The 18730-nt window shown below is 40.8% G+C and overlaps 9 protein-coding genes across 9 annotated transcripts; 1 reads left to right on the top strand and 8 right to left on the bottom strand.

The window, feature by feature from the left end:
* Window positions 1-77: 77 nt before the first annotated feature.
* Window positions 78-1065, bottom strand: SAMD00019534_017150 (hypothetical protein; the record flags this gene model as incomplete). Its single annotated transcript, XM_012902306.1, has 4 exons — window positions 78-229; window positions 303-529; window positions 617-886; window positions 965-1065. The coding sequence occupies 4 exons, from the start codon at window positions 1063-1065 to the stop codon at window positions 78-80; spliced, it is 750 nt and encodes a 249-aa protein (XP_012757760.1).
* A 1227-nt stretch (window positions 1066-2292) lies between these two features.
* SAMD00019534_017140 (hypothetical protein) lies at window positions 2293-4272 on the bottom strand (the record flags this gene model as incomplete). Its single annotated transcript, XM_012902305.1, has 3 exons — window positions 2293-3492; window positions 3585-3861; window positions 3941-4272. 3 exons carry the CDS (start codon window positions 4270-4272, stop codon window positions 2293-2295), a joined length of 1809 nt encoding a protein of 602 aa, XP_012757759.1.
* A 230-nt stretch (window positions 4273-4502) lies between these two features.
* SAMD00019534_017130 (hypothetical protein) lies at window positions 4503-5156 on the bottom strand (the record flags this gene model as incomplete). The annotated part of the gene is made up of 2 exons (XM_012902304.1): window positions 4503-4944; window positions 5029-5156. The coding sequence occupies 2 exons, from the start codon at window positions 5154-5156 to the stop codon at window positions 4503-4505; spliced, it is 570 nt and encodes a 189-aa protein (XP_012757758.1).
* An 831-nt stretch (window positions 5157-5987) lies between these two features.
* Window positions 5988-7145, bottom strand: SAMD00019534_017120 (hypothetical protein; the record flags this gene model as incomplete). The annotated part of the gene is made up of 4 exons (XM_012902303.1): window positions 5988-5996; window positions 6084-6278; window positions 6338-6586; window positions 6660-7145. The coding sequence occupies 4 exons, from the start codon at window positions 7143-7145 to the stop codon at window positions 5988-5990; spliced, it is 939 nt and encodes a 312-aa protein (XP_012757757.1).
* A 904-nt stretch (window positions 7146-8049) lies between these two features.
* SAMD00019534_017110 (hypothetical protein) lies at window positions 8050-9003 on the bottom strand (the record flags this gene model as incomplete). Its single annotated transcript, XM_012902302.1, has 2 exons — window positions 8050-8434; window positions 8621-9003. The coding sequence occupies 2 exons, from the start codon at window positions 9001-9003 to the stop codon at window positions 8050-8052; spliced, it is 768 nt and encodes a 255-aa protein (XP_012757756.1).
* A 524-nt stretch (window positions 9004-9527) lies between these two features.
* Window positions 9528-10085, top strand: SAMD00019534_017100 (hypothetical protein; the record flags this gene model as incomplete). Its single annotated transcript, XM_012902301.1, has 1 exon — window positions 9528-10085. The coding sequence occupies one exon, from the start codon at window positions 9528-9530 to the stop codon at window positions 10083-10085; it is 558 nt and encodes a 185-aa protein (XP_012757755.1).
* A 1144-nt stretch (window positions 10086-11229) lies between these two features.
* SAMD00019534_017090 (hypothetical protein) lies at window positions 11230-13687 on the bottom strand (the record flags this gene model as incomplete). Its single annotated transcript, XM_012902300.1, has 6 exons — window positions 11230-11467; window positions 11540-11892; window positions 11926-12650; window positions 12707-12977; window positions 13049-13359; window positions 13432-13687. Coding segments are annotated over 6 exons (2154 nt in total), but the record flags the coding sequence as incomplete, so codon positions are not given.
* A 766-nt stretch (window positions 13688-14453) lies between these two features.
* Window positions 14454-15434, bottom strand: SAMD00019534_017080 (hypothetical protein; the record flags this gene model as incomplete). The annotated part of the gene is made up of 1 exon (XM_012902299.1): window positions 14454-15434. A coding segment is annotated over one exon (981 nt), but the record flags the coding sequence as incomplete, so codon positions are not given.
* Window positions 15435-15733: 299 nt separating this feature from the next.
* Window positions 15734-17028, bottom strand: SAMD00019534_017070 (hypothetical protein; the record flags this gene model as incomplete). Its single annotated transcript, XM_012902298.1, has 2 exons — window positions 15734-16731; window positions 16791-17028. Coding segments are annotated over 2 exons (1236 nt in total), but the record flags the coding sequence as incomplete, so codon positions are not given.
* Between the last annotated feature and the right edge of the window lie 1702 nt (window positions 17029-18730).

The raw sequence follows: 18730 nt of genomic DNA, 5'->3' as shown, positions 1-18730 counted from the left end.
AGGATAGAGAGAGAGTTTTGTTATTATACAAGGAAATGATTGATTGATGTTGTGATTGGATTGATGAACAATGTCAATTAGTTTCTGTCCTTCTTCTCCTTCTTCTTGTTCTCGGCCAGAATCCTAAGAATGAAACGGAAGATGTCAATCAGGTCCATGAAGAGACCAAAGGCATGGAGGATGTAGTCATCATTGCCATTCTCAATCCTGTAGATCATGAATTGAGTGTCTATAGTGTTGATCATATGATTTGTTTGTTAGTGAGTGTACATAGATTGATTGACATTGTTGGGTAAGCATACCAAAGACAAGGAATCCAGTGAGCACAACGGCGTACAGACACATGATGAGCTTGTCGAGAGACTGGCTGTGGAGGAAGAACTGGGACAAGGTCATAAAGATGAGTGCCACACAGAGGGAGGTGAGAGTGCCACCAAAGTAGAGGAAGGATCTCTTGTCAGACATCAATGAGAAAAAGGTGAAGCTGAGGAATACGGCTGCTGTTGTAGTGATGGCTGATACGACAACACTGTATATGATTGAGGTGATTGAGTGAGTTAGTCATCAGCTGATCATGTTTACATTTGGCTGTGTATGTATGTATATATATACTTACGATGGGTCGATGTCGATGGAGTAGTTGACCAATGGTGTGAGGGAGATACCAACGATGAATCCAACGACCATGAGAGCTCTGAAACGATTCATTGTCTGTTGGATTGGACGTGTGGCAAAGTAGATGAGTGCAGCAATGTCTGCAACGATCAGAAGTAGTATGTTTGGTTGGTAAATGAACATGCTAAAGAGACATCCCAAAAAGGCAGAGGCGACACAGAATGAGAGTGTCGTGTACACCTTTACCAATACACTCTTTGTATATGGTGAGCTATAAAGATAGATGTCGTTTGTTAGTTAGTTAGTATATATCATGTTGAAGTGATTGATGTTTGATTGCTACACTTACAGATGAGTGAGCTGAAGAGCAATGTCAATCTTTTGTCCAAATGGGACTGACTGCTGTTGCTGCTGAAAGTAGTAGCTGAACTGACTTGAACCTGATTGCATTATTGATTGATTTTATTGGTGTCTAGTTATATATTATTATTGTTATATATAATATCTTTCTTATTATTTGTTTGAGATAATAAAATGTGTTTGAATGAATGCAAGAATGTATCAAATGAGGGAACAATTTATTCCAAGCCCCACTGATTTTTGATGAATCATCAAAACTCACCCCAACTTGAATTCTCAAGCTTAGACACACACAAATGAATAATAATAAAGTGATTGACAAAGTATAATATGATGAGTGGAGGTCTTGGTAAACTTTGGTAAGTGGCTGTTGCGTGATTGATTGAATAAATGCTCAAGATTTATTATCTGTTGATGGGTAACTAACTTTGGAGTTATATCTTTTGAAATGTCCACGAGAGTAGGCTGGTTGGAATCCAAGTGGACTCAATGCATTAACCAAAACATTTTGATTAAATCGATAATTGGTTAAAGTGGTGGACCATTGGTTTCGAAAATACATTGACATATCTGTAATGTTGTCGAATGACTGATGTCCAAGATGCGTCACAAGTTTGTCCAATTGATGCTTGAGTGAATGGAGGTTATCGGTTGCTTCCAAAATTGTAATTTCATCAACATTGAATAATAGGTTTAGTGTTCTGAATGGATACACTGACTGGTTTGATTGTTGAATCAATTGGACGACCAGTTTGATATCATAAACATGGATTGTGAGTGTATCCAGTCTCTTACATTCAGTCAAAGTCCTCCCTATCCTTGTGGCAACCTCGAGTGTTGTACTAGGATCTAAACAATAAACATGTGATATAACGTCCAGTTTGAGTTCAATTAGATTGGCAAATACTTGAATATAGTCAATGTTGCCAAATGTTTGCCTTAAGCTCTCCGTGTCCATTATGACTGTCAATGATGTGATGTGGGGCAACACCTCCAGATGACTTGTCAAGTCAATAGAGTCCAATTCATAAAAATCGACCTTGATATCAAATGTGATTGTGATGTTGTTGGCCTTGTTGATGATGTCAACAATGTAGGGAATGGAATTTGATTTCAAAGAGTACTCAACTTTTTGAATGAGCGAGTTGCTTGTGACATAGTGATTGTGGATGTCTACCAAATTCCGGCACAATCCACTTCCTTCAACATATTCATCACTTTGAATAAACTTGATCCGACTGATGTTGGGAGTGTTTACTATTGGATACCTGAAGAATACTTGATCATTGTTCCAACGGTTTTCTTCAAATGTTATGGTCATGAATCAAGTCGCTCCAAACAGGTTGGCATGAATGCCACTGGGATGAAGTGCATCTGGGAGATATCAATGTGAAGTGGCGGATTGCGCAGGAGACAGAACTCTGACCCAATGTCTTTGATCATCGAGCGGATGGACATTGATGTGATTGTGTTGTTTGATAGGACTGTGCTCACTGATCGATGGAATTGCTTGGACACGCACGACAGCCTCACCATCCATTCAAAGTGCGTGTGAAGATCATCCAGTGCCAACAACTGGACAACATGTGTGATGAGCAGAGGTGGCAGTGCTGGGATGGTGCTCGTCCATGACTCTTGGTCCAGAACCTCATGGTCAGGATCAATCCTCCATTTCGGAATACCATTGTTTATCCTGTTCTCCTTAGCGATTGAGTTGTGCTTGTATTGTTTAAATCGTTGATGCTGGTTGATGAGCTCTGGATGCTCAATATCCACTCGATCCATTATATGTTGTTTTATCATGTGATAGGTCTCTTCAGAGTTGGGAATCACCTGTTGCCAGCACATATACTTAAGATATTGGTATGCTGCGGCAGGGTGCAACTTGGGCAGTTGTTTAGTGTTGGACAGCAACTCTTTCAAATATGACATGTTGTAATACATTCCTTCTGGGTCCCGCTCGCCCATCAAATTGTCCACCAGTGTTATCCACATAGTTGAGCTATTGTTGGCGTTTGAGTTGATAAACTCAATCATCTGTTTAGAATCTAGGGAGTTTCTATCAATGATGTGATTGATCAACTGCGGTTGATCGTCCAGAATACCAATCCGATTGCAAAGTCCAAAGAAATGGATGTTTGATACGTCCAAATGATGTTTGGTCTCCCATTGTTGTGTTGATGTGCACCAATGCTTATCAATGTACCTCTTGATCTCTGTTGGGTATCGACTGATCAGCTCCATGTTGAGGTCGTAGCACAGACCTTTTGAATGTTGAATGGTGAATGCCATGGCCAACTCAAAAAATATGATCAATCGTTGATGTGATAGCTCGAACAGTGTAATGGCGCCTCTGATAGTGTCCACAAGACCATCATTATCATTTGGTTGCACTTGTTCAATGCAGCTGCTCAGACTGTCAATCATCTGTTGTACCAACTCATCTGAGCTGTCCTCTTGTTCCGAGAACATCTGTAAGCAATGTGCAATTCCATCCAATAGCAACCAACCATGTCCCTTTATAATACATTCTTCGATATGAGTCCGATGCTACGTTCTGTTTGTTAGGTTGTGTTGATTGATTGATTGATTGATTGTAATATACCTACCTTTGGATATTCCAGACCAAGTGACTTGATGAGTATATTCTTGTTTTGTGTTCCTAGATTCTTGAAACAATCATTGAAGCAGGAGTGCATTGATCGAATGTATATATGGAATAGTTCATATGCATGGTCGATCCTTTTTTGTTTGGTCAGGCAATTAATCATCCGTTGTTGATTGTCATCCTCCTCGATAATGTCGCCCAACTGTTCCAGAATATAGGTGAATGATTTAGAATTGTTTGTATAGTCCTGGTCTGTCATGTCGTTTGAGATAAGTAACCTAAGTGATTGAATGAATGAATGAAGGAATAAGTGATTGATTGATTGATTGATTGATCTATTGTGAGTACTTTACATACTCAAAGAGTGACTGCTTATGAGATAAAAGATGGATTGGCAGTCCACCATCCGTATGAAGTTTGTTTGGAATGGATGAGAGATACAAGAGTTTGTCACTTAGGTAGATTAATGGCGAGAATAACCATTGATTGATCTGTTCATCGATGATATGCTGTCTTTCCACACCAAAGGCCTCAACAATGTTGTCATAGCAACAATGTATGTCAATATAGCTAAACATCAATCTGACGTATTCCTCAAACAATTGATCGATTCGCTGGTGATCCTCTGTGATGCGCAATGGTGTGAGCACCAAGTATGACCAATGTCGTTTGGCAATGGCCTTATCCATATATGACATTGCACACTTTTGTGATACTCTCGTGCTCAACAGCCTACTGATCCTATCACAGACGCCTTCATCAATAGATTGCTTCACAAGATATGGCGTTTGGAGTAACTGTAGTGCAGTTGAAAAGGTTAATAAATCAATAACCGATCATTCAATAAATCACATACCTTGGTTACAAGAGGCAACAGAACAGTGTTGAAGTAGTGAGAGTCAGTGGATACATAATTTGATTAATATGTTGTTGTTGTTGAGTCGATAGCATCACAAAGTTGTTTGGCATTGTGAAAGAAGTTATTGTTAATGTACTTTGATAGCTCCTCCACTATGTTGTTGAGTGGACTAATTGTAGTTTGAAAACAATTGCACAATAGAGTGATCGTAGAGTCTCCAACCCGATTGTATTTCCTGGATGGCAGTTGACTTGAGAGTGCTACGACCATTGGATGCATTTTTCGTGCGGGAATGTTTGCGCACTGTCCGACAATGTCCAACTCATAGATTACCAAGTGTCCATTGTAGGCGAACTGGAACTTTCTTAGTCTGACCATGACCCATTGTTGTTCATCTTGTTTCATTAACTCAAACTCTGACTGGAGCAAGTCAATCTCATCCTTGGGGTATGAGTCGTTGAATGTTGCCATTACATAGTGTAGACCATCGGATAGATACATACTATTGGTGATTTGTTGGTTGTTGTTAGTAATGGATGATGGATGGATGATGATGTGCTGAACAATTGGATACTAAACAACATACATTACTCTATCATTTGATGTATTCCATCCTTGCAATTGTAAAAGTATTGCAGGTTTGTGAAACTGGTTAGTATCATCTTCTTGAGTGAACCTCTGTAGACATGGGTCCAATGATCCAGGTGTAATCATGTTATTATCAACCTTTATGTGATTGTTGTGCGTGAGTGATTAAGTGAATGAAATGAATGTTTAATTTGTGTTATCAACCATTGTGACTCACAAAAACAATTTCCAAGAAGAGTGAGTTCATTCATTGATGGATTCCTTTATCCTCACCGACTAGTCATGAGTCCAACGGCCTCGTCAAGGCCCTCAACTTACTTCTTCGTCAGTGTAAAAAAAAAAAAAAAACAAAAGCTTTTTGAGTGATGCAGGGATCGAACCTGCGACCTATTGGTTCGTAGCCAATCGCACTTCCACTGTGCTAAACACCCTTTTTGATCAGCCAAAGACCATTGTCCATATTCGAGCGAGTTTTCGGGGCCATTTTTGGTCTAAACGGTTCATAACAACTTTCTGATCAGCCCTGGTTCTTTATATTTGAAATGAAATTTAAAACAATATTTACAATTTTTATTTATAATCTAAATTATTATTGGTTGCTTATAACACTGTATAAATAAGTAAGGACATCATTGTTTGATAGAATATCTCTATGAGATGAATTAGGGAACATTACGACGTCAACATTATACTCGGTATGATTGGCCCACTTTTGACAAAAGTTTAACGATTCCTTTGGGACAGTTCCATCACCATCCATTGTATATGCTAATAAAAATAAAGAATAAGTAATTATTAATAAATAAATAATTTTAAGATAGTTCTAATAGAAAGTAATACATACTTATTGATGGATTAGAATTAAATCCATTTCTATAATCATAATGTATCTCTGTCTTTACATTATCTCCAAATAAACAATGTGTTTTGATCTTTGGATCCTTTCCATGTAACTGATTAGATAATCTATTATAAATGTTGGCTGATGACTAATATGTTTGATTATTACTATTAGTTAGTTTTGATATTGATTGATAATTCAATGACACTTACAAATAATCCAATTGAATCAAAGAGGTCTGATGTATGAGCGATTTGGTAATCCTTTCCTTTGTTTGAAACAAAGACATGATTGTCTTCATAGTTGATGTTGGTTGGAAGCAGTTGGGCCACACCTCCAGACTCTCTAGAAAAATCTCTCAACTTATTCCAAGACATGAATGTTATACCAAAGTCATCTCCAGATATCTATAAAAGGAATATTAGAATAAGATATAGAATGATTATATAGATATATATGAACTTACAATGGTGCGCAGGGCATTTGGTGATCCAGACCATGGAGCAGCGATGGGTACAAATGAGTCGAGATATTTTAGTCTCCATTCATCTGTCATTGAGTTTAAGAAATGAAGAGAGAGTAGTCCACCCATTGAGTGACAGAGAAGGACAACCTTTTGTTCATTATTGTTGTGATAAGTGTCCTCAATCAAAAGGCGGAATTGATTGAACCATCCATCTTTCTCCAATTGACTAATAGGCATTCTCCAATCATACTAAAGGAATTATAAGTTAAGAGATGAGTTAGTACTAGTTGAATGATTAATTGATTGATTGAAAGATACATACAGGTGCACCAATTAGGTTTGTACTAGTATATCCAAGGTCTTTGAAAAACATGATCATGTCTCCATATACATTGGTCAGTGATATTGGGAAACCAAACGCCTTGTCAAGGTAGTCAATACCATTTAGACCTCCAAAGTCCATTGGTCTCATTAGGACTCCAGGGGCGTTTGAAAAGTCACCAGTGTTGTTATCGTAATGCACATTCATATTGTCAAACCAACAATCTTGTACAGCCAACTCTGACAATCCCAACCATATCCTGAACCAATTGTTCTTCTTGACACAATACCAATGAGGTGACAAGTTCTTGTTTAGTTTGGCTTCTAGTGAACTACCACCTACACCTGGAACAAGGACGACTGGCTTCAAGATGTTGGAGGCTCCTCTGAGGAGATGATCATCATTGGACTTGCGTAGTAGTTGGCCGATTCTAGGCTCAGATGTATTGAGAGCAGTGTGGTTTACACATTTGAAAGGTGAGAACATGGAGTTGGAGAATGATCGACATAGATCTTGTATCTGGTCGTGGGGTAAAGTATTGAGTTTGAGCAAGAAGTTGTAATGTCCAAAATTATCCTCAATCTCATCAAGTTTAATCTCTATTTGTTCCAACAATGAGACATCTATCGATGATGTTCTCAAAATGAGTAATGTAAATATTAAAAGTGATAAATTTAATTTCATATTAATTATTATTATCATTAAGTATATTACAATGTTGATTAGTATTAGTATATATTAATTTATATTTGATTATTAATATAATTTTTTAATTAGTATGTTTGTCAATTGGGATCCCTTATCACCTTAAATACTAAGTTATTCTAATTAGTTCAAAAAAAAAACGGTTTAATTAATTAATTGTTTAATAGATTGATGATCTAGAAAGAAGATAAGATGGAATCTTCTGTTGGGTCTCTGGACCTCTATTTTTGATAATACTTTTCCCCACCCCAACACCCTGGGTTATCATTGATGGTTCCCAGGACCAGGTTTTGACACTCTTTCCTTATTTGTAAAATGATATAACTTATAAAATTCGAAATGAGAATCAGACTCTGGTTCCCACCAACTGACTTCTTTCTCTATTTAGTTAACTTAAAGTTAAATATATATTTATATTTATTTACTATATCCATGATCAACTTTTGTTGAGAAATTGAATTATATTGATCACTTTGGTCGAATGGTCTATTAAGACCATCTTTGATGATCTTTGATTGCTTTGGTAAATGCATCCTGAGAATTTGCAGTTGTTATATGCCCTCTAGAGACTGTTCAAATAAAGGTAGCGGAGCACTTCCAAATGGCCATTCTCGACTGCATAGTCCAACACTTTCCCATTTCCTTTGACTCCTCTCGCCAACAACGCCTTGATTGTGTCCAGATGTCATCGTTTGGCAGCCTTGTTCATTGCAGCCACTGTGCATCTTTCTGTCCGATTGTCCAAGAGAAACTCCTCAGTCTTGGTGTGGCCCGCCTGGGCAGCCAAGTCCACAGCGGACACCGTGCATCCTTCACTGCGGTTCTCATGAAGGAATCGAACCACCTCCAAATAACCATTATGAGTAGCGCGGTCCATTGCATCCTGAGTACATCCTTCAGTTCTGTTCTCATGAAGGAATTGAACAAGCTCCAAATATCCATTTCCTGAGGCGTCATCCAATGCAAACGTCGAGCTACCCTCTGTACTGTTCTGATGAAGGAAGCGTTCGATCTCCAAATAACCATTCTGTGCAGCGTGGTCCTTCGAATTGATCGTCGCACCCTCTGTTCTGTTGTTGTGAAGATACATGACAGTGTCCAGATATCCATTACTAGTTGCCACGTCCATAGTATTAAACAAACAACCTTCAGTTGGGTTCTCATGAAGGTATTGCAATACATCCAGATTGCCATTGGTCCCTGCAAAGTGCATAGCAATATGTGTGCATCCTTCTATTCAATTGGTGTGAAGATACATGATCACATCAAGATGGCTATTCTGCCGCGTAATCCATCGCACGTACTGTGCAACCTTCAGTCTGTGATCTGGAAGGAATTTGACGATGCTGAGATGTCCACATTGAGCTGCCTTGTTCATGACTTCAGGAGCACTACGACCGTTCATGATGAATGATTCGGGTCTGTGTTCGTGGAGGAATCGAATCACATCGAGATATCCTTTGGACGCAGCCGTAGCCACAGAGGTGGTTCTCCAGCCCTCGGTGCGATTGAGTTGGAGGTACTTGACAACATCGAGGTGTCCATTCATTACTGCACCAGACATTGCATTCACACTCCATGGCTCTGTGCGATGTTCATGAAGGAATTGGACCATCCAGATTGTCACTACCCATGCCATGTGCTTCATAGAACCACTCACAAAGATTATCTCATGTCACGTCCGCACACCTCTGTTGGATGTCAACACACTTGTCTTGTATCTCAATCTTATTGGTCAACTCATTCAACATGTTGGTCGTGAAGATGGATTGTGCCCAATATTGAAGACACATCTCAATGAAGCCGCAACAATATATCATTCATTAGGCTCTACATGTGATCCATTCTTCACTCACATACTGTACACACTCATCAACTTGGCAATGTACAGCAGTAATGTCGAACAAGATGATAGTGAAGATAAGAGTGTCATAGCCTTTAGGAGGCAGGTAAATGAATTTCTTAGAGCAATGATGTGCTTTAGAAAGGACATTGGTGATGTGTTCATCAACCTTTTAGTTACACATATTGCTTCCAGTATACAGAACAACGATCAACAATGGATAAAGTATGAGGTCTGGCTGGTAGGATAACTTTATCAATCAAAAGACATTGAAGCTAAATGATCACAACTTTGCGCGATACATTCTTGAGCTGATCCCAATGATCCCTACTACATCGACATGGTTGCTCAAGTCTTGCAACATCATCTACTCTCACTTGTACTCATACTTCCAAAACAATGCTACAGACCTTGAGATGATCATCACCAAGATTGTCGATTCATTTGCCACGTCTGACCTGGTACAAGTCTCAACCGAATCATTCTGCTCCATTACAATGAAGTGTTGCAGACAACTGGTCGACCAGTTCAATGATATATTGAATGGATGTGTCGAATATCTACCATTTATCGAGGCGGATCCAATTGACAATACATTAGCACTTGTCTTTAATGGGCTGCTCTCAATCATCTCAGTAATGCGAACACCATTCGATATGCAAGATGCCTTCAACCTGGCAATCAAACCATTGATCAAGGTTGTATCACGAACTATCCAAACACTGAAACCATCAATGTCTGGTCCAGCTTCAAACAACAAAATCGGCAAACTGGTTAGCCACTTGAAGGTGTACAACACGTTCATATCTGATGGTATCCTTCGAGGCAGAGACGACCTATTTCAATGTTATGCTTCCCCAATTCAAACATGTTCTTGATCAATTTGGATCTGATCTTGAGGTTGCCACAGTAAGTATTGTACACCATACTCAATCGATCAATCAAGTCCAGTCCCGCTCACTCACTCTTTCTCTCAGAACTTTATAGATAATTGTTAATATCTATAAGGGTGTCCTAAGATGGCAACTTAGGAATCACGAGGAATGTGTTGCCGAAATGATCGAGAGTGTGTCTTTGGCATTCTCGAGGAATCCACATAACTCTATCTATTTATCACTGCTCAAGGACTCTATCCCCCTACACTATCGCATGATTGGACATTACTATGGACGATCAATAACATTTGTTACCATGACCACTCTCGCATTGTTGAGGAATTCCCCAGCCACCAACCTACCTGACACCCATCCACTCAAAAAGTACCAAGCTGATCCACTCTACAGGATCAGCTTTTCTTCACTTCCACAACTCTCCATTGATTACCTGGATATGAAATTTGTAGTAAGTATTAATTCAAGTACATGTAGATGGATGTACCACTTACCCATACTAAACAATAGGCATTTAGACGATTTCCATTTGATGTTGATACTGATATCATTGCAACAGTACTTGAATACACAGTCCATAATATTCTAGGTGTGTTGGAAAATGATAATGGACAGATAAATATTAGAAGTCAAATCATTCGGATGATCAATGACATCCTGCTTCTCAAATTACATGTACCAGGAGTCTATGACCAAACAATCGACAAGGTCATTGCCTCTCATGGTAATGTACTATTTAGGAACATATTAGTGGTATGTTATTATTACTCCTATCTCTCTCGGATCTCACTAACTCCCTCTATCAATCAAACAATCAATCCTAGGTATTGAGTGGTATTGGTAGTACAATGAAAATTGATAATATAAATGGACCAGCCAATATAATGTTCCATATCTTAAACAGGAAGAAGGATGATAGACTATTGTATGACAAGATGTTGGAAGAACAATTGTACCAAAGCGAGTTTATTCAATATTTCCACGATGAAGACCGAAAGACACTCTTTAGCCTTCTAAGCAATCTAACATCTTCCATGGATGAGTATCGTTCCAATGTTGTCAAGTTTAGCCATATGGTTAGCAGTTTCAATAAATAATCTGGACTTCCATCTCCATCCAGTATTGAAACAATTTATTGTTCATTTACAGTTTCCTCAATCTTGTTGTTGTTGTTGTTGTTGTGATGATGGGGAGGAGGAGTTGTGATGGATGGCACCGGGTCGATACAATATATTTGGAGTGATTGCTTGATGACAAAGTTCTTCTTTTCGATCCTATCGTACAATGTGATGTTCTGTATCTCAAAGATACCAGTTCTCAATGCAATATAGTCCACTGATATACTGACTGAGCTCTTGACATCGATGTCACTATGTTAGTTTGTATGAGATAGACAGGTTAGTACGTACATCCAAAGGACAAGGGATATGGATACTACATACCCAACATAGATTGACTTCTCAAGGCATAATAGGTTGGAGGAGTTTCTCTGTGTCTCATCAAAGGATGCCAGTGACTTGGAGCTCATCTCGTTGAAATGAATGTGTGAGTCTGCTGGAATATACTTGGAGCTGTTGATGGTGTTGGCGTTGGTGTTGGCGGTGTTGGTAGATTGTGGAAGCTTATTGCTACTGATGTTGGTCGGGTTGGTTTTGTTTAACACCTCTGGTGCTGTTGTCTTGTCGGTGGAGTGTCGTAATGATGCCTTCTTGTTGGCAATCTGGGCATTGAGTGAGGTGGACAACTTCAATGCCTGGGTGTTTGCCGTGGTACTTGGTGGTGACAGCATTGGTGGCAGGGGGATTCGACTGGCCTGGCGCTGAGCCGCCGGCAAATTGATGTTGATCTGTTTAGACTTTGGCGAGAGATTCGATATCTTGATGGTGATGCTAAACTTCTCACCTACGACCACGGGTGAGGGACATTCGATGGCCACCATCAGTTGAGAAGTGGCTGGTGGAGGAACCTTGAGATCATACATTGACAGTATCTGGCCGCAGGACACTGGCAAGTCCCACTCCACCTTGACCTTGGTGTAGAAGCCATCGAGTGGTGGCAGTTGTTTCTGCAAGGACAGTGGCTCCAACGACAGGACGAACGAGTATTGAGATTGAGGTGACAGCGCCAGTGTTGGCGGCATTTCGGTGAGCTGACGAATGGTAAAGTGGTCCGTGGTCTTGGTGATCTGTCCGAGCTGGCGATGTGACATCTCACCCTCGCCCTGGTAGACCTCCATCGACAACACGTGAAGCAGATAGATGTTGACGTCTCTGATGTTCAATGTTAGCGAGGGATGAACGTTCTCCGCCACAACAGTCACCAAACTCTTTGTGCCCAATGTGATTACATTGGGCTGGATGTGCAACTTTAGAGGTTGAATCAACATGAATGGTCTGAAGAATATCCTGTGATTCTTGAGCTTTGGGAATGATGTGATATCATTCTGCAACAAACGATCCAACTTGTTCTCATTGGACATGTTTCGATGATTCTTTGATCGAGTGACCCTTATCACCAAGTTGATTATCTTGTCTTCATAAAGTTCTTTGACATCTGATTGTTTGGTTGTGTTAAACTAAGTGATGATCAGTTGATCGATCGGTACTTACATATTGGTATCTCAATTGGAAAGACAATGTCACCGTTGGACAGTCTGAAGTAGTTGGGTTTCTGATTGAGTGAGTCCCTGTTGGGTATGTATGTCTCGAATGGAGTGGACACTTCGATTGTACCACCAATGAATCGTTGATTGCTTTGATTCTGATTGTTTGTGTCGTGTCGAAGATATGATGTCGATGACTTTGATGATGAGATATGATCATTCCTCATATCAGTCGTTACATATGAATGCTTTGGTATATACTCTGTAATGTTGACCGCCTTAAAGTGAGTTTGAGTTAGTTAGTTAATGGCCAAGTACTTAAGTGACACCTTATATACATTATACATACATTCTGGAAGTCGCCAGATGATGACTTTGAGAGATCGGATGAGTAGCGCATCGCTATTTCGAATGATAGGTTCTGAGATGATGATGGTAATGGTGGTATGATTGTTATGGGTGGAGTTGTACCAGTGTTGGTGCTGGTCGTTGATGTTGATTGGCCAGATGATGAACTTGATGCTGCTGATGATGAGTCAGTTGACTCTGCGATCGTTTTGAGTGATTGATTGACTGGTGCTCTTTGATTGCTCATGCTCAATGATCTTGCCTTTGCAGCTGGTGTCGGTCTAACAATGATGAAGAACTTCAATAGCTCTCCTACATTACATTCATTCATTCATTCAAGGTCAGTGACACATCCATCAATCAATCAATCAATGAAAGACATACCTTGGACCAAGTAATCGCGAGACACACAATCAATGAATCTAGCAGTGTTGTCGTTAAGGTATTCGTAAGAGGACCAGAGTTGTGAATCGTATAGACTGGGTATATATATCTCGAATGTCGATGAGTTGAATGTATCATCATCTAGTCCAATATCATCAACATGACCTGTATTGAATGATGGCAATGCATTCAGTGAAGACATATCACCCGCCATCATCATCATCATTGCTGATATAGTTGAGTTGGACATCCTCTCTTATATCTCTCTCTATCTATCTCTATCTTCACTTTATATATAACTATGTAGTTGAGTTGGTGAAGTGCACAATAATTGGAATTGATTGAATGAGAAGGTGTTTGGGATCAAGTTGACGTTCATTTGACATTGTGCTCATACTTGTACAACATGGCCAATGATTATACATTCAATGAAGTAAGTTAAACATACATAGATACTATGTGTACAAGTCATACTAATGTTGAATTGAATGAATGATTAGAAGACGATTGCGTTGATACTTAGACGTTCAATCAAAGATCAAAAGATTAGAAGTATGGAACGAGATGAATGAATGATTGGTAACCTTACTAACTCAATCGATCATAATAGTATCTGAAGAGACTACCAAGTTAACAGCATATTATTTAGAGTTAATGGTCATTGAATGTTTCCATCGAATGGCTAAACAGGCAGAGATTGATGGCAGTGACGATGTCAACTTGACTCACTTGGAGAAGATACTATCTCAACTCTTGTTGGACTTCTTTTGATTGTATCATTGAACGTATGAAGTTCAGCATCATCATGGCAATTGGCATTTGGTATCCATTCATCCAGTCATTCAATCATCAATCAGTCTGTTGTCGACTGACTCCCAAGGACCAGCCCTACTCAATCATGATGATGGTTGCGTTAATCGTAGGATGGAGGGAGGTATACTCCCTCACACTCACACATTTATTCCTTTATATAAAGACGCACTCTCTGGAGACGTCTCCACCTACCGACCACGAGTCACCTAGAAGGTGAAACTGGAGGTGGAGGCATTGTTGAAGTAATAGGCCTGCTCAAAGTCTTGATCAATGTCGAATGAGTAGATTGGATTGTAGTTGTAGATCAATGCTTGGGACTCGGCGGTCACTGTGGTGAACTTGTTGTTGTTGTTGCGCGCCTGGTTGACAAAGAACATGGCAGTGTACTGATTGCCAACGATACTGTCGTACGAATGGTTCATCACCTCCTCGGCCCACCACTCAAAGATGGGCTTCTCCGGATGCCATTGAGAGCCGTAGATCGGGTAGTTCTTGGCTTCGATCGTCGATAGGAACACCTTGCCCTCGCGATCACCATTGGTCGACAGCACGTCAAAGAAGGTGTTGAGCGACGCGGTCGCGGTGTAGGTGGCTGGCGACACACCGTACTGGTGCGCGTTCATTGTGATGGGCAGCGTGGTGAGCGCCGTCATCACAGCTGGGCTGGCCAGACTGAACAGACGACTGGTCTGCGCGGCGGCAGTCAGGTTGAGGGGGATGGTGTAGTTCTCCGAGTCAAAGGGCGAGAGGATGTTGAGGTTGTCCGCGGCTAGCATACACAGCTCCTGGAAGCCCATGCAGGTGCCCCAGAGCGGGAATGGGTTGCCATTGTCGTTGGACTCGATCACGAACGACCAGATCAGCTTGAGGTTGTCGTAGTAGGTGGGCGAGTTGGCCAAGTCGACGCCGCCGCCTGGGAACAGCACGCCATTGAGCTGTGAGAGCAGGGTCTTGAGGTCGTCCTGGCTCATGTCGTAGAGGATGGGGACGACACGTGCGCCGGCACTCTCGATGAACTTGACGTAGCTGGCCGCTATGTACTGGTCGCCCAATGCAGCCATGTCTCCATCTGTGGGCTGTGACAGTATACCAATGATTGGTCGAAGGTTCTGAGCGTTGATTGGCGTGACACAACACAGCGAGGCCACCATCAAGGCCACACAAGTAATAAATAATTTGGAGAGATACATTCTTTAAACTATTCTATTCTATTTACATGTATAAGTATAAGTAATAATGTACACAAAGTATTAATAAGGACTCATTCATTCAATGCTGACATCTTAAGTGTGAGGCCTTATTGAGGTCCACGAAGGCCTCGAAAAAGTGGACCACCTTTTTTCAATCTTACACCAGATATTTGTCGTCATGGGGCCACTCAATCAGTCCAACAAATCAATCATTGTTGCAATTGGGTGTGTACAACGATTGATCAATCGCTGAACTTACGACCCAATCTTTGGTATAAAGTTATTATTTATATCTAGATATCCAACTCCTTGGAGTCTTCCAAATGTTTGAAACACTGGTCGACCAAGTCGTCGCTGGTCTCTTGGAGTGTGGCAGGCCACCAGGCTGGACGACCCTTGCGATTAATGAGTGCTCCTTGAACACCTACTAGTACATTGTCCAGACTGCCCATCAGGTATCGGCCGACCCTGTTGTCCATCTTGAACACTTCGTCGATGGGCAGAGTGGATGACTCCAGTATCGCTCGGAGCGTCACCTTTACACTCAGCGGGCATGCATGGTCCAGCTTCTTCAGCGTGGCATTGGCCCACTCGGGGTTGGTGGCAGTCTCCTGCTTGACCAACTCGATTATGCTCTCGGCCGTCGTGGCACCTGTCATGCGCCAGTCAAAGCATCGTTGGATTGACTCGCGATTGATCTCGAGTGGTGTCATGTTCGAGGCATTGGCGTGTTGTCCGATGGGGACTGACTTCCTCCACATGTTTAGAATGAACTGTATTTGACGCCGATCGTTGATCTCCTTCTCGCAGAGGTCGTCTACCAACATGGGGACATGCTCACTCTTGACATGATGTGTTCCAATGGACAGACGCATGGCATCCTTCAGGCCAACCCTCGATCCAGTCATCGAGAGGTATAGTCCAACTCCACCAGTCATTCGAGATGTGTAGTAGTTTGTGCCAACGTCTGTAAAGTATCCAATGCTGTTCTCTGGCATTGCCCAGACCACCTTCTCTGTCAGAACTCTGTATTCTGCGTGTATAGACACTCCTACGCCTCCACCCATGACAATGCCATCCACAATAGATACAACTGGCTTGTTATAAGTGTGTATCAGATAGTCCATCTTATACTCTGCGCTCAACAACTCATGTGCGACCTCCCTTCTTGTAATGAACTGTTTAAGATCTCCACCTGAACAGAATGCCTTGCCACCTGATGAAACAAGCATAACAAGCTTCACCTTTGGATCATTCTCATATAACTTGAGCAATCTATACATCTCAAGTATCATCTCTGTTTGATTGTTTGATTGTTAGTGTTGTTGGGTCGATGCGTTCGGTGAGTGATCATACCCAATGTAAGACTATGTAGTGCCTCCTCTCTGTTTAATATGATCTTTCTACATCCATTGTCATACTCTTGATAGAGTATTGCACGATTGGACATGTTTGAGTTCAATGGTGGCTGTTGTTGAGTTACAGTTGATGACACATCGGACATTGTCAAGTGATTAGATATATGTTGTATTCTCTCCATTACACAATCTTTATGTGTATATAGATAGTACTTGTAGTAGTTATACAGGGGTTCTAAACAAATGGTCACACTATATATAAGTGATCAGATATATGTGTGAGATGATTGATGACGGGTCGTCTGTTGCCCCCACACTACACTAAACTTTATCACTATTATTGGGCCACAGAAGGCCTGTCATCATTACAATTACATTTACCATACAATTAGAAGTTATCCATATAGATATATATGGAGTGGATAGAGAACAGAGAACAGTCGGACGGCATTTATTGGATAAATTGGAGTAGTATCTGCTTCACTTTGATCGGGGAGCTTATACAATCTACACCTCCAAACAGATACCTTCGCAGGGTAGTGACGGGAGGGTCTGCTTCTCGATCGATATAATTATAAATAAAATAGGAGTTGTCGTTTGGTTCGCTGTTGACCAACAGGGAGACTGCCATATATCGGATGATCAGTCTCCATCGCATAAAGTCGTTGGCAATGGCTCGCTCATTGTCGGCAATGGTTCGCTCATTGTTGGTGTTGGTGATCACCATTTTGTTGAGGTGATTGAATAGTTCGGTAAAGTATATCTGCACATTCTCTTGATCGATCAATGGGAATAATGTGTCTGGATGCAGTAGTGCTGACCTGGGGAAGTGTGTCAGATTGGGATCGATGAGTTCCAGCAATTCCTTCTCATAGACAATTATGACTTCGGGAATGTTTGGAACCAATGGTCTTCCAATGAGTGATTGAGTATTATCCATCGAGTGAAGTTGAGGTTTGGCATGTTGTTGTTGTTGTTGAAGGGGTCCACCAATCTGTTGTAGAGGGAATTGAGGTGGATATTGATAATGAAGGTGATGGACTCCACCTGGAGGAGGTGAATGTGAAGTAGGGGAATGATGTTGTTGTGGCTGAATATATCTTGGATGTGAAGGATCGGTAATTGGAATATTATGGTAAGATGTACTTTGAATGATTTGATGTTGATGTTGTTGTAGTTGTTGTTGTTGTTGTAGTTGTAGTTGTCTCTGTTGTAGTAGATGTTGTTTATCCTCCATTTCCTTTCGCAATCTTGGGGGTACTTTATCCAAAGGTGATAGTGGAGAAGGTGGCGCTTTTGGAGGTTTAGTTGATGTTGCTGTAGTTGTAGTTGTAGTTGTAGTTGTAGTTTGTGGAGTATCTGTGGCTTGCTTCTTTTTCCTCTCTATTTCTTCCTTATCCTTTTGGGACTCATTCCTCTTCATTCTATATAACCTTATATGTTGAGTTAGAGTTGTGTTGTTGTTCAATAAGTATGGTAGAAGTACATAAATGTATTTGTATTTGTAGTTGTTGCTGTAGCTGTTTATATGTATATATTATTCTAAAGAAGGTTAGGCTGGAAGCAATGCTTATGACGGGGATATAATGTGTTGCGGGTCCAAACTCGATTGAAGACAAAGAAAAGTTAACTAGTCTTCTTCGGCAACATCGATGACACACAAGACACAGATCCAAGGAGAACTTAAATCAACCAAAGTAGGGTAGGGTAAGGGTATGATGTGGGCATGTAAGCATTGTTGTCCACTGTTCTGTTCTTGTTGTGCCTTCTAATCGAAAAAATAATGGTAGTTTATTAGAACTCTGTATGGATATGCCATGGCAACAAGTCGACTGCTCCTCGAGCTGTAAGTAACAACAAGAGGTAACTTGAACTATTGTATTTCGCAACCATGGTTTGAGTCCATCATGCCGACACTCTTCCCAAAAGTCGTCTGGC

The sequence above is a fragment of the Acytostelium subglobosum genome, assembly GCF_000787575.1.
Source record: "Acytostelium subglobosum LB1 DNA, scaffold: scaffold3, whole genome shotgun sequence".
Taxonomy (NCBI): Eukaryota; Evosea; class Eumycetozoa; order Acytosteliales; family Acytosteliaceae; genus Acytostelium; species Acytostelium subglobosum.
This window is presented reverse-complemented; position numbering and strand designations above follow the sequence as displayed.